The sequence below is a fragment of the Maylandia zebra genome, linkage group LG3, assembly GCF_041146795.1.
Source record: "Maylandia zebra isolate NMK-2024a linkage group LG3, Mzebra_GT3a, whole genome shotgun sequence".
Taxonomy (NCBI): domain Eukaryota; kingdom Metazoa; phylum Chordata; class Actinopteri; order Cichliformes; family Cichlidae; genus Maylandia; species Maylandia zebra.
Window position 1 is genome coordinate 55508376 of NC_135169.1, and position 21933 is coordinate 55530308.

The 21933-nt window shown below is 41.6% G+C and overlaps 2 protein-coding genes across 2 annotated transcripts in view; one reads left to right on the top strand and one right to left on the bottom strand.

Moving 5' to 3' along the window:
• The window catches only part of LOC143416813 (NACHT, LRR and PYD domains-containing protein 12-like), a 379525-nt gene that overhangs the window by 87302 nt on the left and 270290 nt on the right, over nt 1–21933 (top strand). The gene's annotated exons all lie outside the window — the stretch shown is intronic.
• On the bottom strand, nt 1521–7544 carry LOC112433429 (mitogen-activated protein kinase kinase kinase kinase 2-like). Its single transcript, XM_024801624.2, has 10 exons — nt 7207–7544; nt 7004–7127; nt 6786–6844; nt 6598–6701; nt 5285–5422; nt 5125–5196; nt 4963–5049; nt 4817–4882; nt 4658–4713; nt 1521–2396 (listed from the first exon to the last, which is right to left on the bottom strand). The coding sequence occupies exons 1-5, from the start codon at nt 7232–7234 to the stop codon at nt 5372–5374; spliced, it is 366 nt and encodes a 121-aa protein (XP_024657392.2). The 5' UTR covers nt 7235–7544; the 3' UTR covers nt 1521–2396; nt 4658–4713; nt 4817–4882; nt 4963–5049; nt 5125–5196; nt 5285–5371.

A 21933-nucleotide genomic window follows, 5' to 3' on the forward strand; every position in this document is an offset into this window, starting at 1 on the left:
CTGGTCAGGACACAAAAGACTGCATTTCTAAGCCAGTCGGCACCCGTACCGTAATATGCATAAGAATAGTGCAACAACATTTTAGGTGCGGCTGGCTTGACTGTGTGGTCCTAAGTGAGGGCTCACTTGACCGCGGTCAAATATGGTGCTGGAGAAACAAACTACAGAGAACTTCGTAAAGAGAGTATTGAGTGCTTTGGCGATGTAAATGGACTGGTTCTTATATAGTACTCAAAGCACTTTAAAGAACTTGCCTCATTCAGGTGTACGCAAGCACTTTTCTCTGTAAGCACTTTCTGTGTAATGTTCACACACATTCGGAGAGCAACTCTGGGTTGGTATCTTGCCCAGGGATATTTGGCATGCAGACGGGGATTGAAGCACCTTCCTCTACTACCTGAGCAAAGCAGTATTATCACAATTGTGCAAAAATACAGGCATGAAAGCTTAAAGTGCGCGATCACAATAAAGGTGACGCTCAGAGACTGACTGAGTGATCTGAGAACTCATCAGCCCTCATCACTGCCTTCACTTACTTGCTGCTATGGGTGCAGGAATAACATAGTTATGCAGTTATCTGGGACTCTCCACCATTTGACCTTAGAACTGAAGAAGCTTCTCGGATGAGAGGTGAAACGTCTTCAAGTAACTTAAAAAAGTCCAGACGCTTTTCTTTACAAGCTCCTTTGACCAGTTATGCAGTTACTTTCTCAGTCTGCTAGAGCCTCCACTTGAACGCAAGAACCTTCATTTATCTTCTCAAACGGAATTCAAAATGTTTTTTACAAATTGAAGGATTAAGATATAAATCGCAGAAGCATCGATCCACACATTCAAAGAAGAACAACCCAACAAACTCTTCATAAAACTCCAAGAGTATGAAAATCTTTATTTCTGTCTATTCTGTGTTGTTAATAACATCACATCTTCACATAGTAGCAAAAACATATTAAACAAACATTAATCTCAACATGCATACTGTACTTCAAGTTTCTCTCATGGAAAGGCCAGTGTTACTTTTATAGTATCCTTTCCATAAATATCATAAATATCTTTACCCATGTAGTGGAATTATTTTATTTTTTCATTTTAGTTAACAAGTATAATGTGACCACATTCACTTTTTATCAGGACAAGCTACACCACCACGGTGGTTAGCATACAATAACACTGCCTTGTTCTCAAAGCTTCTTGCTAACTGTACTTTTTTCTGAGATGTTCTCTTTAAGTAAGGATACTGAAAGTGTAAGCAGTGTATACGGTCACATCACGTGCTTAAGGTTGTGTTAGCACTGATAATTCCTTCACAGTTCTTTAAAGATGCTGAAGTCATCATATCAGCTGTAAATGCAGTGCTGCTGCTGTCCTTATGCTATACTTTCAAGCATCACACTTTCTTACTGGCCAGTTTATTTCCACTTTTTATGCTCTAGTATGGTGTGACTGAATGAAGTCAGCAAACCAAATTCTGTCCATCTGAGGATGAGAAGAAACTTGCATGAAATGGGAAAAATGAGATGAAGATGGCTCCTATGCTTTAGACGTGGCACTGTTTCTGCCATTGTAAGTACGCTAATGCTTGAAAGATCCATTAAAAGTCTGACACTTCACTCTTCAGCTGGAGCGTCCATCAAGTTTTACATTCCAGGTTTCCTCGTTGGGATTACGACTCAGACGATGATGTGAAAAATTAGTTATTACATTAAACCCATAAAATCAACACTGGCAAAAAAGCCGTGCACTTCACAGAGCAGCTTTCTATGGCCGAGCAGCTCCTGCAGGTGTAAGGTGTAGGTGTCACAGCACTCTGGTCCAAAGAGGTTATGTGCAGCATGCAGACAGAAAATGGCTTTACAGAATATGACTGAATGTTGAGGCACCAAAACACACTCAGTCTGCCCCTCAGTCTGATCAAGAAGAAAACCTGACTGAGCGCTTCATAACATCAGTATGATGATGTCCCAGAGGCCATGTTCAGGTTATTCTCCCGTCCACACTGAGCGGGCGGATCAGTGGAGTCTGCATTAGCTTTAACAGAAAGGTCTGATTTAAGCAGGTAAGCTGAATAGACAAGAAAAGCTAGAAAGCTTTATCAACTATAACCCCAGCGAGGACCTTGACAGGTGTCTTGTGTACAGGTGAAGGCTGGACAGTCAGCAGGATACCTTCCTAACATTTGTCATTCCCAGCATTGAACCGTTTCCTGGCACAGCCTCAGTGAAACAGAGCATCGTTTCCACCCCACAGTTACAGACAGGCTGTGCTTTTCTTTGGTAACACCGTCGAAAGAGAAGCCCCGTGTCCTCTCTCAGTAGCTGCTTTCGTGTCCTGTCAGGATGTACAGGCTGCTCAGTGCTGACGGGTCATCAGTCGGTGTGCTCTGAAGGATGATGTCTCTGCACATTGTCAGCAAATGAGAAGGAGATGAGTTGTAAAGGAGAACCAGAGAAAGGCAGTACTAACCTAAAGCCAGTGCCTCCACCTGCTTCTACTCCTCCCACCTCTAGTACTAACACTACTCTACTGATACTACAACCACTGTAGTTTGACTTTAATGCTACACACTGGTACAGTACTGGTACACTTACTGGAGTTTTACTCCTGTTCCTGCTCATCACCACGCCTACTACTTTTTTAAACTTTATGATAAGTGTGAACATTTACACACCAGCATACAAACAAGTTTAAAGTAGAAAAAAGGAAGCAAAGAGCTGAGAAATACATAAAACATAACACAGAAGAAAAAGAAACCTTTGCAGGGATTCCTTCTACACCCAGTTTGAGTAAAAACTAACTGAAACACAAGGAAAGAAGATAAGATCAACTAAATAAGGGTTGTATAATAATACTTAGTACTGGCAGCCACCAGCGCTAAGCCTCAGCCTCCCAGTAGACACACCTATGGTACCGATTTAAAATCCTACATGTCTTTGTTCTCAGGTTATCACGTTCACAAACTTTGGTGTCCACGCTATTTGCCTGCCAGGCTGACAATGATTTAGATCACAGAAACATTTTTAAGCTGTTATTCCTGGTTTCACAGTGGAAAACTCCGGGTAACGTCCATTATCTTTGCTCCTGTATAAGACTTTCCTGAATGCTGAGGTTTGGTCTTCCACATGAAATTCAGTACTTTTGTTTCAGTTTCATTAATGATGCATTGATTTTGGACATCGATGTAATATATATGTGATACACGACAGTCTTTGAGTCCGTCCTTCTCATATATAATCCCACTGTTTTTGCACTTCAGATGATTCCAGTAATGACTGATTTAAAAAAGAAAAGTGAAATGTTTCTAATGAACTCACCACGATTCTTATTACAAACTTCATTAAGAGCTGCTGGATCAACAGGGGTGTCCTGGATTTGTTAGTAATATAATATAGTAATATATTATTATTAGTTTTAATTATTTAGTCAAAAATCAATTCCAGACTGCTCTGAGCAACATGCTGCAGCGAGAGTCCTGACAGGGACTAGAAACAGAACATTTATTGGCTCCCTGTTTTATCCAGAATAAAAGATTCAAAATCCTCACATAAAAGGTTTTGAATAATCAGCCCCTGTCTTATCTTAATGACCTTATAGTACCATATCACCCCATTAGAGCACTTCGTTCCAAGTATTTAAAATTAAAATGGGAGCCAGACCCTTCGGTTTCCAGGCCCCTCTTGGTAAATGGTAAATGGACCGGTTCTTATATAGTGGTTTTCTACTCTGAGCACTCAAAGCTTGCCTCATTCACCCGTTCACACCCATTCATACTCTGACGGATGCACCGAAGAGCAACTTTCATGCAGGATATCTGGCATGTAGACAGGGAGTAGGTGACCTGCTCCCCCACCTGAACTACAGCCACCACTTCTGTGGAACCAGCTTCCAGTTTGGGTTTGGGAGACAGACACCCTCTCTACTTTTAACATTAGGCTTCAAACTTTCCTTTCTTCCCTGAATCCTCCCTTAGTTAGCCTAAGTCTAGGCTGCTGGCGGGTTCCCGTGATGCACCAAGTGTTTCTTCTTCAGTCGCCCTTTTCACTCACTATCTATTTAAACACCTCTCTGCATTCAATCATTAGTTGAGAATATTCTCTGGCTCTCTTCCCCAGATTGTCTTTGTCCCGTCTTCCTCCTCTCACCCCCCCAACCAATCGCAGCAGATGCCCGCCCCTCCCCCAGCCTGGTTCAGGTTTTCACCTGCTAAAAGGGAGTTTTTCACCTTTGTGCACCATAATTGCAGGGCCTTTATCTTAAAATATACAGTGTCTTGAAGTGACTATTGTTGTGATTTGGCACTAGAATAAAGAAAATTAGCACTAAGGAAAGTAGTTTTCTGTACAAAGTGTCAGGTAGACGGTAGTTGGTAACTTTAATGGCTGTTTTTCTTTGGAGGGCTGCATGCAAACACATAGGCTGCATTTCCTAAATCCTTGGATCTGAGTAACCAACAGAACAAACACTCTAGTGTGACTCCTGCTTTAATGCTACCATTAATGCTAGCAGTATTCATGCTACTTCCACATGCTACTCTGAAAATCACTTCCAGGTCTATTAACAATAGTATCAAGAAAAATACTATCCTGATTACTTCTGATGTACTAGGATTACTAGTTTCTCACAGTGATTGATAGCTCTTGTCAGCATACAGTTAACATACCTGTTTGTTCCCAGAACTCTGAACACACGACTCTCATCTGTAATTTCTTGTGTTACCTGCACATAAAGTGAAAATTCACATGTGTAATGACTTAGAACTAATATGATAAGCACATGATACGAGCTCAGCCAACGTTGGATGAATTTACTAGTTCATCACCTCATCTGAAACTCCTCCCTTTGAGGCCATGCTTCCAGAACGCCAGCACACTATCCTGCAAGCAGACTGACAGAACAGGAGGTGTCACAGCTTTCAGGACACACATCAGCTCTCATTCACTTTGTTTGTCACATCATCATTTCTACCTAGTGTTTCAATGGGGAAGTCAAAGACTATTTCTGCAGCCAGCTGTCTGGATGGAAGTCCTTGCAGGTTCACGATCTTTACAGTTCCTGTCCAAACAGTACACAGATTGAGAACGAGCATGAAAGACATTAGAAGGATTCACAATATGCGAGGGGACTTACTTTCCAAGGTGATGAGAACAGTGTCTCGGTCCAGCTGGGTTACCTGCACGACTCTGAGTGCTCCACTATCTCCTGATGCACGGAAAGAAGGAAGCTTGTTGCAACAAGTTGAAGCTTGAAGCTTCAGGAAGTCAGCAGAGACACGCAGAAACGGTCCTACCTGGCACTGGAACAGGAGCGCCGTTCAGCTCTATAATATCAAACCTGAGCTGTTGGCCGGTTGGTGGTTTATCATTACTACAGTCTCTCACTCCAACACACAGCTGAGAAGAGAATCTGGGAGTCTGATGGCGAGTTGCTGTGAAACAGTCACCAAGGAAAACAAAAAAAACTAAATAAATTCTCATGGATGGTTAAGTGATGCTTGTTAAACCTGAGCTGAACCTGTTCATACAACCGTCAAAAACAGCACAACAGAATTCTTGTATGATTATTAAATCTTGAGATTAAAGATAAACCGATGCCATCCACCCATCCATCCATCCATCCATCCATCCACCCACCCATCCACCCATCCATCCATCCATCCATCCACCCACCCATCCATCCATCCATCCATCCATCCATCCATCCATCCATCCATCCGTCCAGCCGTCCATCCATTCATCCATCCATCCATCCATCCATCCATCCATCCACCCGTCCATCTGTTCGTCCAAACATCCATCCATCCATCCATCCATCCATCCATCCATCCATCCATCCATCCGTCCATCCATCCATCCATCCACCCGTCCATCCATCCATCCACCCGTCCATCCATCCGTCCATCCATCCATTCATCCATCCATCCATCCATCCATCCAGCCGTCCATCCATCCATCCAGCCGTCCATCCATCCATCCATCCACCCGTCGATCCATCCTTCCATCCATCCATCCATCCATCCATCCATCCATCCATCCATCCATCCATCCATCCCCTAACTGCACGTCTTTGGACTGATGCCACTTTTCCATAATGTTGTGGCACAGGCGTGTTTCTCCAAGCAGCACTGTGTTAGGACTGCAGACAGGCTTAACACAGAGCTCTGTTCTCACAGTACATACATTATCGTTATGAAATGTGCGAGACATTCACAAAAAAACTGTCAATTATCTGTGCTATGTGATCTAATGGTGCATGCTGGCGTTGAACTGTGTGCTGATAACACTGTTCCTGTAGCACAGAAAACACATGGTAACCATTCAGTTACACGAGCTTGGACCCAGAGAAGGTGCTGTTGGTGTTTTTGGACGGCGTTTATACAACGTTTCTTTTATTTAGTCTCTAAAATCTTGTTGGGCTTGAATAAAAAGTATGCATATGTTATTAAAAAAAATCAATTACATTCTTCAGCTTCAGATTTTGATATGCTGTCTGTCTACTTTTATGTAATCCAGGTCTAATGGCTGGTTTGCATTGTGGAAATCGGGGTAGAGTTAGAAAGGAAGACATTTATTCAGGTGGCAAGTTCGACATATCTGTACAAACCTTTAGATGCATGAACTTTTGAAGAGGCTCATACCACAAGAGTAAAACCAGGCCAGATGGGACAGCCCCGCACAGATATGTACTATCTGTGTATGGGTTTCTTGCTGAAACAGAGAGAGCAGGACTAAGTGTCTGCAGTTGTTCTCCGTGAACAAACAGACTGACCAGAGTAACTCTGCATTGCTTACCTACACTGCACCTCCTACAACCTTTAGTGTCAGGAATCTTTACAGATATGGTAAACTTTCTGTGGCCAACAGAGAATATCCAGGTCAGAACAAGCAGACAAAATTGGGTTTACAGTATCCTCCTTCCTCAAAATCAAGTGGTAGCATCATACATGACATTATTAACACTGCTGCACCTACAGCTCCTGTTTCCCTGCATCTGTGATGGCGTGTCGTACCTGAGACTGATCCGCTCAGTGAGGCGGTTGGTGCTGAGCGACAGGCTGCTGTGTTTCTTGTGCAGATGTCCTTTCTGTTCAAACAGAGCTGGCAGGCTGTGCGAGTAAAGCTGGGACGACTTGCCTGCAGGATGGAGCCTTTTTAGAGCAGCATATTATCGAGTGGACACAATGTTCTCCATTTGTGTCACGCTGTTTGTTACCTGATACGGACATCAGCACATTGTTCATAACATATAGCCATATACATCGCTGAGGGAGGAGCTGTGGGGAAAAGACAAGCAGTTCACTGAGACTTCAAACATCCAGCTTCAGTCATCAGACTGTTCCAGAAACATCATTTCCTGGTTTTCAGTGCTCCTCCTTTCATCAGGAGCTGCACTCCTTACTCAGGTTTTTCAGGGTGATGCGATTAATGACTTGCACTTTTTTGTTATTACTTGCATTTTTACACAATGCTCTTCTACTCTGACTGACACTTTCAACTACCAGCTTGACCGCGCATCACTCTTTTCTACCTCAAAACGACCAGTTACACATGTCTGCATGAATTCTGCACGCACGTTTTTCACTACAAGCTGCACACAAACACGTGCGCACATCCATGATTTACTCCAAACCTAACTTAACCTTCGGCGCTTTTTAACTTTCAACCCCTTCAGTGGAAACATTGGGAGAAGTTTGCCAGTGTGGTATTATAATATTATTTTATGCCACGTTAGACCCCTAATTGAAGATTGTGAATTATTATGTAGTTTTAGTTTGCATTATTCTCCTGAATTAGAAGAAGGTGATAACTATTGCATTTGTTAAACTGATTTGCATTACATTAGACTGCTGATTTATTGTGAATGAATGATATTGTTTCATGATGCATTATACTGCTGAGTTATAAGAAATACTGTTCGCAGAAAGTCATCGCCTTATTTGTCTGATTAGAAGAGAACAGAACATGCTGGAGTTTTCTGCCCCATCTCAGCAGGAGCAGATAAACAGGGAGCCAAGGTCGTAGCTTAGGCACCGTGTGAGAGAAAGCATGTGAATGTTTAGGCTTTTATGATAAGGTGGGGGCCACTAGAGGCTATAAGAGTTTGAGCAATGCTCCACCATTTTGAGATCTGATGCTGTCTGCGTACGGTGTCCATCTCCCACGCGTGTGATCATTAAAATCATCGTTTGACTCAACCCGGTCGGACCAGTGTTGTTATTGTGGTTTTTCCTCTTGTATCCATCCCCAATATTTGAATCCGTAACACCATCAAACTCGTCGTTGGAGGGGAGAGGGAGGGGAAACAGGAGGACAAAGGATGGCGGGAACAACTGAGCTGTAGTGCTTTTTTTTTTTCAACTGTGCAATATTTGCAATATTGTTTTATATTCGACCTTTTTTGTGGGGCAAATAATATTGACACCAGTCATTTTGTGTTTTTCTGAAATTATTCTGTTATTGTGTACAAAATATTAAAAAAATTCAGCTATATATGTTGATGCATGCTTTTATTACCAGTCGCATTGATTGCTGTAACGCCCTGCTCTCTGGTCTCCCCAAAAAGAATATATCACCCTTACAACTTTTACAAAACTGCAGCTCGTGTGCTGACGAAGACCAGAGGGTGGGCCCACAGTACACCGGTTTTAGAATCGCTGCATTGGCTCCCCGTGTATTTCAGGATCGATTTTAAAGTTCTTTTATTGGTTTTTAAATGTCTTAATGGTCTGCTTCTCTCAATGACTATCGCCCTGTAGCCCTCACCTCAGTAGTGATGAAGTGCTTTGAACGCCTGGTCAGAGACTTCATCATTTCTTCACTACCAGACACACTGGACCCACTACAGTTCGCTTACCGTCCAAATCGTTCCACAGACGATGCCATCTCTCATCTCCTCCACACATCACTCACTCACTTGGACACTAGAAGGGGGAATTATGTTAAAATGCTCTTCATAGACTACAGCTCTGCATTTAACACCATAATTCCCTCCACACTCACCACCAAGCTGGAGCATCTGGGACTCAGCTCATCTATGTGTCAGTGGATCTCCAACTTCCTAACTGGCAGACCACAGGCAGTAAGGATGCCTCACATGTCTCAGCCTCCACCACTCTCAGCACTGGAGCCCCCCAGGGGTGTGTTCTGAGCCCCCTGCTGTACTCTCTGTACACATATGACTGTGTGGCCACTACCAGCTCCACCACCATCATCAAGTTTGCTGACGACACCGTCGTGGTGGGCCTGATCTCTGATAACAACGAGACGGCCTACCTGAAGGAGATTAGGAATCTGGAGAACTGGTGCCAGAGGAACAACCTCCTTCTAAACGTCAGTAAGACAAAGGAGCTGATAGTGGACTTCAGCACTAAGCAGGAGAGGAACTACCAGACCCCCGTCATCAACGAGTGCCCAGTGGAGAGAGTGGACAGCTTCAAATACCTCGGAGTTCACATCACGCTGGACCTGTCATGGTCCTGTCACATCAACACCGTGGTGAAAAAGGCCCGACAGCGTCTCTACCACCTCAGACGCTTGAGAGACTTCCAACTGCCCTCCAAGGTGCTCAGGAACTTTTACTCGTGCACCATAGAGAGCATCCTGACGGGAAACATCTTAACCTGGTTCGGGAACAGCACCATGCAGGACAGACGAGCTCTACAGAGGGTTGTGCGGTCAGCTGAGCGCACCATCCGCTCCGAGCTCCCTGACCTGCGCTCAATCTACAGCAGGCGGTGCTGGACCAAGGCCAGGAAGATCGTGAAGGACCTCAGCCATCCCAACAACAGACTGTTCTCTCTGCTGAGGTCAGGAAAGCGATTCCGCTCCCTGAAGACCAACACAGAGAGACTGAGGAGGAGCTTCTTCCCGCAGGCGATACGGTCTCTCAATCACACCACCACACAGTACTGACCCACACATATGGTTCTTACACACACACTGGACTTTCTGGACATTGTTTTCACTTCATCACTTAAATCACTTTAAGCATATTTGCACTGCACAAGACATAATGTGGATTGCACAACACTGGTCACTATATTCTTCATTTCCAGTTAATACTTGTACAGCTGCTGTTATTGTGTATATATTTATTTATTTATATTTCTTCATACATTCTTATATAGTTCTATATTGTGTATTTTGTTGTACAGTTATTTTATTTTCAACTTTAATTTATATATTTTATGTTATTCTCCCAGTTAAATTTACCCTTCATTCTAATTTGTGTTGTACAGTTATTTCATTTTTAACCTTAATTTATATCTTATTCCCTCCTAGTTAAATTTACCCTTTTTAATTTTTCCTATTTATTTCCTATTTATTTCCTTTTTTTTTTTCTTTAGGTCACGAGCAGTTGTCCAAGCATTTCACTGCATATCGTACTGTGTATGACTGTGTACGTGACAAATAAAATTTGAATTTGAATTTGATTTGGGCCGTCTTATCTCTCAGATCTGCTTTTACCATACGAACCCTCGCGGACCTTGAGGTCCTCTGGTACTGGCCTTTTGACTGTTCCCAAAGACAGCACACATACTCACGGAGAGGCAGCTTTTCAGTGGTATGGTCCTCGTCTGTGGAACAGCCTGCCGGAGGAGCTCAGGGCCGCAGAGAACGTACATGTTTTTAAGAACAGGCTCAAGACCACCTTTTTAATTTATCTTTCACCTAACGTTTATTTATTTTATGCTTATTTATTCTATCCTGTTATTCTATTTATTAATTTAGGTTTTACCTAATATTTATTGATTTTATTCTTACTCATTTTTTATCTTCTTACTATTTCTATTGTATCCCGTTCTTATTTACTTTATCTTTTTACCCTGTATATATCCTATTGTGACATATCTCCAGTGTTTCCTCGGAGGGGGCTCTCTGCACCGGGGCTGTGATCGACCATGGCTGCTGGGGCTCTGGGGGTCCTCTCAGCCTGGCTGGGGGGGGGGGGATATGGGTGCATTCATGATTGTTTATGTTAATGAGAGTGTGGGGGGTTAGTTGGAGGGCAGGGTGGGGTGCTTTTAACCATGTAAAGCACTTTGTGCTACTTTTTTTGTATGAAAAGTGCTTTATAAATAAAGATTGATTGATTGATTAATTTCCCAGCTTTGGTCATTATATACAGTATTTTGGAGACAGAGAGTTACAGACTCTCTCCCAGACCACGGACTCATAATACAAGTCAGAGCTTTATAAAAAAAAAAAGTTGTGTTTTCTAAATTGGAGTTCAAGTTATTTGTACTTCCAATAGTGTTAACATACTACACAGGTCATGAACAAGATTTCTTTTACATTTTCATTGTAAATGGGCTGAAGCAGTTAATTAAAAGTAGTCTAACATAAATGTAAACGCTGTAATTTGATTATTTTAATAAACCATGAAACTTGGATGGATTCGATGCCGGCGTGACCACAGTGCACACGTCTGCTGTCGCTCACAGTGGTCCAAGGAACCGCTCAGGGAGTTTGTGTGTTCACTCAGACACCTGAAAAATTAGAGGGAACATTGGGCCTATGACATTCAATACCCAGTTATTAAAATGTTAAGTGTAAATCATCCCCAGCCCACAATAGCAGCTGAATTTACTACGATTTCAGATCTTTTTACACGTCAATAAGAAACCACCGATGTGTAAAACAGGCTGACAACAGAATGACGTAAACCACACTGCTGCAACTGTGCAGCTCTCAGGTTTTATCTATTGTTTCTCTGTGTGGCCAGCAGGGGGAGGTGTTTTTTTTTTTTTTTTTTTAAATATTAATGAAAACATTTTTCATGAAAGTTGCAAATTTGTTATCTGTTTTTATGACATTTTTCACTGTGGATTACAACAACATCAACATTAGAAAATGAAATACATTTATAGTAGGTGATCATTAATCACTATTATTGGCACTATTAAAGGGCCCCAAAAATCAAACTTTGCTTAGGGCACCACGGAGGGCCAACCCTTTTTACACTTCAACGATTGTACACAAAATACAATCATCCATCCTTCTATCTATTTATTTTTGTCCACTTATATAATTCAGCATCACAGGGAAGCTGGATCCCAGTTGTTTTTCACAGAGGGCCAAGCAGTGGAGGGAGCTGCCGACCTCCCAGCAATACATGTAAAAGCTTTATTTTATGCTGACTCTGGTCATCTTTATCTATCATAAAAATTTGCTTCACGATCTGAAACACGTAAGTGTGGCAAATATGCAAATAGCTAAGAAATCAGGATGGGGTAAATCGTTTCTCACTGCACTTCTGTTAGGCGACTGAATGAAAACACAAAGTCAGCAGTCTGGCTATGAATGTCTTTAATGTTTCCAAGATCAGAATCACATCAGGGTGTACAACCTCACCCCTGGCGCCGTTGCCCACCTCTCAATTTTAAATACACGTATACATTGAGGGCTACCAGGAGGGGCTATGCGCTTACCTGCTGCTGAGTAATTGCATATGAGAGCATGAGGGTGGGAATGGATGTTTGTATCTGTGTGTGCCTGTTTGTCTGTGTCCATATGTCAGGTCGGGTATCAGACGCCACCTCTCTGGGGACATCTCAGGCCCTCCAAGGTATGGAGGCCTATCTCCCCCCACCACTCCCCCTGCCAGTGGCAGACGCCTTCAGACATCGGTGCATTGGTGGTTCTTTGTGTCTGGGGATGGGCGTCCAGGTACTGCTTGTCGGGGCCTGGAGCCTGGGGCTCGCTCGGGCTCCTTCAGGGTGGGGTGCCTTTGGCCTCTCAGCCTGGGGCTCGGTCACTCTGGCACAGCTGGCTGCCGGCGGAGCTCACGGGCACGTCACGTTTAAATCATGCTTTTTATCTGTTTTTGTTTTTTAATGTTCTGTAAAGAACTTGGGATCACCTTGTTGTTGAATTGTGCGATATAAATAAACTTGCCTTGCATTTTGGCTGCTACCTCAAAGCACACTGTGCGCTGTCGATCTTACGTGCTGCACAATAATATTCAATATTTAGTATTTACATTTATATTCACATAGATCATCGCGATGCTGTTGTTTATTATATTGCTCTCTTTTGTTTGCTTGTTTTCTCTTTTTCTTTCTCAACAGGTGATCCAGGTGATTGATAGATGGATTTTTTGTCTGTTTGTTTTGTTGGCTTGGACAACTTCCTACCAGACCCGTGGAAGTGGAAGCTTCAGTGAAGAAAGATTCCTGCTCCCAGCCGTTCATTGGTTCGGCATTTTAAACCCCTAAAGGGTCACCTGGCCTGTAACTAAACAGGGCCAATAAAAAAAATCACAAGAATAATACAAAAACTTCAGCCAGTTTATCTTAATACATTAACTTATTCTTGTGTACACAGTAATTCATAAATAAATAACGTATATTATCAATAAAGATTGATCTAAACAGTTTAACTGCTATGTGCAGATAAAGGTTGCATAGCTTTAAAACATTTGCTATCCAGCAAATATCAGTCAAACTCAACACAAAGGAAACACAACAATCGTTCAAATTGTTTGGACCGGTGATCCAAATCAACTGGCGTTGGTCAAACAGATGTGTGGTAGACTTACTTTGAAGGAGCTGCTACTGACAAACCAGCAAATAAACACCAAATATTTCATCTGTGACATTTGTGAGGTTTCCTCAAACACACAATACATTTGTAACTTTTAATTTTTTCTGTTTTTGTGTCTTGCAAATAAACCTTTAAACTGATTTGAAATGATGTTATGTATTTATTTTTGGCCCTTATCTACGGTGGCCCTGAGAGGCCAAATGGACTGCAACTTAAGAAAACACCAGCAATAAAAAAAACGCTGCAAAAGCACAAAAAACACAACTGAAATAGGAAAAAGGAAAACGGAAGTGTTTCTGGGGAGACAATAGTAATTAGTAATAAACAGAGCCAGTGTGACTAAGTGGAGCTTGTGAGAGTGAGTGGATTGAAGAAAGTGAGGGACTCAGATGTGTCAGTTGGTTTGTCTTTGTTTTTGAGTGTGGAGGAGAGTTAGATTGGGTTGGTTTTAAAGCTAAGTTAAGAATATTCTGAATTTCAATTCATTTTTATTTACATAGCACCAAATCACAACAACAGTCGCCTCAAGGCGCTTTATATTGTACAGTTTAATTTCCAAAACTTGCATATGATCTTCAGTTTGCAGCTGGACTATCACATAGCAGCTGGAGCAGTCTCACATGGAGGCCAGTCCACTGCTGCCACCTGTGGCCAAGTGCCATAGCCTACTACTAGATGAACTTGTGACACACATCTGCAGTAGAGGCTGAGTGGCTGCTCTCACACCTGGAGCATCCAAATCGACCCACAAACACGCTGAAAGATGCAATGCCATCAATGTGGATTGTCAAGACTGAGAGACCTCTTCCCTCTGACCCCTCCCCAAACCCTCAAACCCTCCTACCCACCTCGACATACAAACTCTGTGTGGCTTCACGTGTTCTGTTGATGTTTACATGATCGAAATAACTTGAACACAAACACAAACAAACAAAGAGGAAGACCGCACCGGAAGGAAACAACTACAAGTCCCAGCATCCTCTGTGTTTAGGGAGCAGCAGTGAAAGTGAAAGCAGGAGGAGGAAGGTGGAGCTGAGGCAGGTGAGTGTTAACATGAATATGTTTCTTCTTATGACATAAAATAATTCCACGCTGTTCGTGTCTGTGGGTGAAATGTGAGGCCGGTCGGCTCCTCTGAGCGCTGGTTTCCTGTAAGTAGAGAGGAAGTGAGTTTAGCTGAGCCTCCGTTTAGTGTGAGAGAGCAGGAGGAGAGTGAGAGCTGTGCTGAGGCAGGGTGAGTGTTAACACCGCTCTGACATTACTGTGTCTCTGTGGCGGGAACAACAGGCTCCGTCAGTGGAGGCAAAAATAATCAGACTTTGGTTTTTCAAAGGAAACAACTTTATGTCGGAAGTTCCCGCACGCTCATTGGATAACGATGTGTCAATCTCGAGCTATTAGCCAATGAGCGTGCGGATTCACAGAAAGACCCGCCTTTATCACGGGACTTTAAAAACTACAATGGCGACAGAAACTCCGTGAGTGGAGTTCAGGGTGACGTTATGAAACTGTGACGTTTGAGCCACTTCCTGTTCTCAGTCCCAGCGTCCTGATCACCGAGGTTTCTGTTGCTCTGATATCTGATATTGATTATATTGGTAAACAGGCTGTAGCATAAACATCAAACACAGCTGAAGCAGTTTTTGGATGGTTGGCTTCAAATGATCCGTCGGTTTGAAAAGTAAAAACAATTAAAAAAAGGTGAAGCTGATGCAGGGTGAGTGTTAACACCAGGACTTTAGAGGGAAGAAGAGTCACAGCTCAGCATGTTGTTGACGGGTTGTTGTTCAGTCGGGGGAAGACATCTGAATCATTGCAGGGGGAATGGCTTTCACAACTTTAATGAATTTACTCTGAGTACATGATATGCCATAATTATCTATGATTTTGTTATATGTTAACACATTTCCGTCATTGTCTAAAAGGTGTAAAACCGTCCAAATGCCATGATCCATCCAATCCTTATAAAAGATGGATTTTCTTTTATCGTATACATCTGTTGTTCCAAATCGAATTTGTATGTGGAGAAAAAATATGCTTGTGTATCATTTTCCAGTACTGGAGAACCTGTTTGTGAAAATTGGATAATTTAATTTGGAAATTTCAAAGTCGCACTTTATAAGAAATTCAATGCCACCCAGCTTCTCCAAAATTACTTTGGGAAAATAAAACCAAATACTGTTTGAATTATTTATGAAAGATTGCAACCATTTGAGTTTGATGGAACCATCATTGCTTCAAAATCAATCGCATTCAAACCTCCTTCTTCAAATGACTTCACTATATCATTCTTCCTAACATAATGTTGTTTGTTTCTCCAAATGTAATTGAAATTAATTTGATTTATATTATTGATTAGACTATTGGAAACATATAAACATTGTGATGGATAAATCAATCCAGAGATACCTTCTGTTTTAGTAAGCAAGACACGTCCAAAGATGGAGAGGTGTCTTTGTAGCCTGTAATCTTTTTGATTTCTGGGTAATTTGCTCAAAATGTAGATTTTCTCTATTATTTGTGTTCTTTGACATTATAATACCCAAATATTTAATGTCAGTTTTAACAGCTATGTTAAGAGAGCTACTAGGTCACAATCACGAATAGTTAATAATTCTCATTTTCTAATATTCAGGTACAAACCAGAAGCCTTTGAGAAAAGTGAAATTTCATTCATGTTCTATAAAAACTGACAATTCCTCGTCTAACATTAAAGCGTTTAGATGTTCCAAAAGGTAAAGAAACAGAACTATTGAGTCAGAGTATAATAAAGAAATTAAATCTATGAAGTTTTGTTTACCAAAACCAAAATAGGGTAGAGCTTTTAAAATAAAAGGATGTTCGACCGTATCAAATGCCTTATAAAAGTCTAAAAAAAGAATCACACCATCATCTTCAATTAAGTGATTAGAATCCAGTAGATCTACAACCAATCTAATATTATTGGTCGTAGATTATCGATTAGTCTTTTATCTTTACCAGGTTTGGGAATAAGGGAGATAAGACCCTGTTTCATTGTCGTTGCTAACATTTCATTACTAATGATTTCAGTAATAGTTTTGAAGAAAAATTCTTATTTCTTTCCAGAAGAATTTATAAAAGATTGCAGTCAAGCCATCCTGACCAGGAGCTTTGTCATTTTCAGTTTGTTTAAGGCTTGATCTCAGTCATCCAGTGATATATCAGAATCACAAATTTCTCTGAATGCAGAATCGATTTTTGGAGTATAAGGTTCAATCTGATCACAAAAAGTTAATGAATCAGCAATTAAATATTTTGAGGAGAATAAATTTGAGTAAAATTTATGTTTTTCTTCCGCTACAGTCTTATGATTTGTGCATTCCTCCCCATTTATGATTAATGTATTAATAGATTTCTTTTCTTGCCTCCGTTTCTCCAAATTGTAGAAATATGAAGCACTTTTTCAGCTTCTTCTATCCATTTTGCACGAGCTCTAATGTAAGCTCCATGAGCCTTTTTCTTGTATAGATCATCTAATTGAGTAAAGACAACAGGGATTTCTTATCAGCCTCTGACATAAAATGTCTATTACAGTAGTTATTTATATCGTAAAGTAATTTACTTTCAAATTCCTTCTGTTGTCTACTTTTCATTTTACTAAACGTAATTGAAAATTCTCTAACTTTAAATGAAAAAATTCCCATCTATGTATGTAATTGCCAATTGTTACGTTGTTGTAAATGTTATGGAGGAGCTCTTTAACTATCTTAACATACCCGTCATCAATTAATAGATCTGCATTTAATTTCCAGTAATCTTTTTTAAACTGCGTTTTATTTTCAGGGTTAAGTTTAAAAGTAATAATACTGTGATCTGTCAACGGGGCTGCTGAGATGGAAACATGTGAAACATCTATATAGTAAAGTCGACCCAACCACAGTATGGAACGCCAGGAGTGCCATAATGAATTAATTAAATGCACCATTGAATAATAAATTAAATGTGACAATAATTAATTAAAATTTGAAATAATTAATTAAAATGGGAAATAAATAATTAAATAAACATTTTTGACACATTTAATTAATTAATTAATTATTTCACGTTTTAATTAATTATTGCCACATTTAAATAATTATTTAATGGTGTATTTAATTCATTCATTTTGGCACAGTTGACTCCTTCAGGTCTCACCATAAATTTATTTTATGTGTCAACCTCACCCATCAAACCCAGGGGGCGGGGTTAATGCTGATCGAGTCAGAACCATTGCTTTGGCCTGGTGGCCATTGTTTTTAGAAGGCGTTACTGCACACCAACAACTGCCATGTGGAAACTAACAGAACTGAACTTTGAAAAACCCTGTTTGTGTTTGTGTGTGGGATGGACTCAAGCGCAGACAAGGCAGCTAGAATACAGTTCCGTTTTTTACTATACAACACCAGGTGCAAATATATACAAGTGAGATGGCAGGGGGAATCCAGGGCACAGGGAAATCCGGGAAAGGAGCTCTTCACACACGAGGGACTTCATAAAAAACACAGCACACCAAGGGTTCCAGGGAAACGGAATTCCTGTTTACAGACAACAAGTGATTAATCCAAAGGGTCAGCGATACGAAAAGGCAACAAGAGACTAGTACTCCGGAGCTTACTACCGAGGTTACTCAATAGTCCAGCGACGAGATGTTTCCAGCCTCTGCCTTAAGTAGTGGATGAGTTTAGGCGATGAGCCACAGATGTGTGATTAACTTCAGGTGCAAGGGCCAGGGGCGGGAGCCCGCAATGAGCTCCGCCCTGGCGAGACACAGCTAGCGTGAGAGAGGTAGATGTAAACAAGAAACATATGTAGCCAACCTGAGTCAGCCGGGCAGACACGGGGACCATGACAGTTTGTGTCTCACCAAATACCGTTTTAATATTTTTTAGCCGAGAATGTAGCGGTTTAATCTTCAGATGTCTGGTCGGTTTGTCAAGATACAGCTTTTTTGCAAAAGTGCTTCGATGATTTCGGAGATGTCTGCCCAGCCCAGTCTCACGGCAAAGCGTGGGACAGACCCGCTCGCCTCGCAAGCAATCGAGCTGCTATTACCACCGACAAAGCGCAGGCCGGTACACAGCTGTAATAACCCCCGCTGCACACTGACTTCATTTACAGAGGTTATATTTATCGTGTTTTTATTTCCTGATGTTCGTATGTGTCATACGTGTTCCAGTCGCCAATTCTGAATTATAACTAACATTAAAAACATGTTTAAGGAGGAGAGAGAGCAAAAAGATTCGATTAACATCTGATGTTTGGGTTTTTGTTCAATAATCAGCGTGACCTGATAAACACATAAAAGAAATAACGTTGGTGTTTCCGTCATGTAGTAACTGTTAGGTTTAACTGTACAAAGGTGGTTCGACACTATGAAACACACACAGACTTCATGATGTTCGCCTCATTTTTTTATTGTGAATATTAATCATGAGGGTAAACGGCCCTGTACACCACGGAGCGAGGTCAGCATGTCCACCATATCTTCAGCTCTCTGAGTTAACCCATCAAACTAATCTAACGCTCATCTACGAATAATTCACGGCTCATATCAATATTATTTTACAGAAAATCATCCTTATTACTGCCAACTATTCCAGATACCATCAAATGTTAAAGGAAAATATCAGGATGAGTGTCTGTGAGCTGAGAAGGACGTGAAGCGAGCAGTTTATCCCAGAGCTGAAGCTGCTCTGTGTGCAGAGATGAGCTCAGATTCCTGCTGTGATTGATCAACAGTCACAGAAATGTAGACTTGTAGTTATTACTGCAGTATGGTCACAGCAGATACTGATAAACATGTATTATGAGGATGGATGATCAAGTTTCTCACTCTCTCCTTTAAATCTCAGTTTTTTCTTCTTCACAGTTTATCTGTTAATTTATTAATGAATAACACTGAAAGAGTTTCTGTTATATTTCCCCTTGAACATCAGCTTATTAGGGCGGCATTAGGAAATAGCCCCCCTCCAAAGAATGAATAAATGAATGATGATAATAATAAAATGATTCAAAAGCAGAGCTCAGAGTGGTAGAATGGTCAAACATGGATCCACGGGTGGTTCAACTGCATTTGGTGACGTGACCAAAGCAAATCTTTCAAATAATCCCACCATCAACGGGATGTTGTCTCCTTTACTACGGTTACTTTACTTGGTCACCGTGTGAATTTCTTTGAAATGAACCAAATTCTTTTATTTGTCGGTTGTTGCATATTTAACCTCTACAGTCAGGAAAGGAGGAGATGAGGCCTCAACAATGTTGGGTTGTAGCTGTGGTTCAGGTTAGAGTGAGTGTCCATGGAATAAATGTAAGTCAGTGAACTGGAAACATGACTGTGTTCAAACTTTGTTTCCTTTTTATAATGAGTCTAATCAAAGGTGGACAGAAGTATCTCCACTGTGACTTTTCTGTGTCACCATCAGAGCTTCTGCACAGTGTTTCTGGGGCAGATAACATTGCAGCATTATGGAGACATTATGGAGACAAAAAGAAAAGCGTCTGGACTTCTTTAAGTTAAACTTAAAGAAATCCAGACGCTTTTCTTGGACTGTTGGTTTCAGTGTTGAGTCTCATTCACACACTCCCTCAGACTCTTCACACACACTGATTTGCTGACATAAACACACTCCTGTGTGCTTTCTTGGCTTCACACACACACTGAGGACCATCTACAGACTGTGAGCTCCGTCTTCTTTGTCTTTGGAGCCGAACTCTGACAAAGTTAGGAACAAAACTTTCTCCAGCGTGTGAACTTTCCTCCTAGACTCAGTCTGAGCAGTCAGACCACATATTTCTAAAGCAGCACATGAAGGTGTGGCTCACACACACACAGGTGAAGGAAACAGCTGCAGTATTAAAAACTGCTTCACTGTCTACAAATATATGAACTGAATGTTTCTTTCAGGCTGTAAAAACCTTGTTTATCCTCCATTACAGTCCTGCATTCAGAGCATTACTTCTGTTATATTAGTACATGTATTTTATTCTGATGAAGACATGAAACTCTGAGCCGGATTGAATCCATTGAATCAGAGTCCAGGACTCAGACTAAACACACTGAATGTGTCCTGAGCTCGGCCGCTGTTCCACAGTAACTGCTGTCAGAGTCACTGTTACTGAGTTAGCTTAGCTAGCAGAGCAGCTAGCAGTTAGAGTATGAACTCTGTAAGCAGTCAGCTCGGTCCTGGACATGGTTACTGACATAAAGCTGCTCTCTGCAGCCATGTTTGACCTGCTGCTTTGTAGGACTACAGTAATGGAGGATTTGGAGGCTGAACTGGGCTCTGTGACACTTTTTGTAGTGAACTGATGAAAGCTGCGTCTCAGATGGATGTTAGTCCAACACATCAGACACGACCTCTGCAGCTCTCAGTTGATGTGCACATGAATGATTTGTGTTTCCTCTGCAGGTGAAGGTAGAAAGTGTGTGTGAGCTGATGTGAACTGAGCAGCATGGATCAGTGTGAGGACAGAGAGGAGGGAGTCCCTCCCTCTAAAAGCACTCTGTGTGGGGAACATGAGAGCCAGACCAAAGCTCAGAGGTGAGATGACCATCTCTAACTGTCCATGACTCTTCTCCATGTCACAGCTCAGCACTCACATCACTGCTCCATCATTATTCACACTCATACCTCTGTGTGTGTTGTTTTAAAGCCCAGAGCTGTGGGGCGTACCAGGCTCAGCTGGACATAACCCTGAAACTAATCCAGAGCCTGGACCTGAACCCAGCTGTGTTTCCTTAAAGAGCAACATGTCGAAGGGTTTTGGTGTTCACTTTAACAAAAGACTGTTATGTGACAAAGAGTAAGTACATTATTTTTATGAGATTGTTCATCATGTCTTTAATTTAATATTTCCAGTTTTTCCTTCCTGTCTCATGAAGCTGTGACATTTATTGTTTTTCTTTTAGGATCAATAAGAGGCCAGAATCTCCTGGACCTGAACCCAGCTGTGTTTCCTTAAAGAGCAACGTGTCGAAGGATGTTGGTGCTGACTTTAAAGGCTGTTCTTCTGCTGCTGAGAGGTAATGTGTGTCTAGATGTTGTTCCTGACTCTGTATTTCTGAATAAATCCTCATGTTTAATATCAGCTCAGCTCTTTTTCACACACATTTCTATGTTGGTATGTGAAGCGGTGTGTGTTGGAGTGTTTCCACAAACACAGCAGTCAGAGTGGAAAGAGTGGATGTTGTAGGAGGTGTTTGTGTAGTGAAGAGGCTGAGTGTCTGTAGGACTCCAGCTGCTCCAGCAGGTGTCTCCTTTGTGCTTTGCTTCAAACACAGTGTAGGGAGGAGCTTCCACTCAGGTCTTTCAGGTGTTGCTGGATGGAGGAGGACAAATAGTTTTTCCCTTCAGTGACACTTCAGCAGCTCAATGTTCTGGGAGATGTTTGT

Coding starts and splice junctions, on each gene's coding strand:
- LOC112433429 (XM_024801624.2), bottom strand. CDS start 7,234: ATGAACAATGTGCTGATGTCCGTATCAG. Junction 7,128..7,206: donor TGTGCTGATGTCCGTATCAG/GTAACAAACAGC, acceptor TCCATCCTGCAG/GCAAGTCGTCCCAGCTTTAC. Junction 6,702..6,785: donor TTGTAGGAGGTGCAGTGTAG/GTAAGCAATGCA, acceptor TCTCTGTTTCAG/CAAGAAACCCATACACAGAT.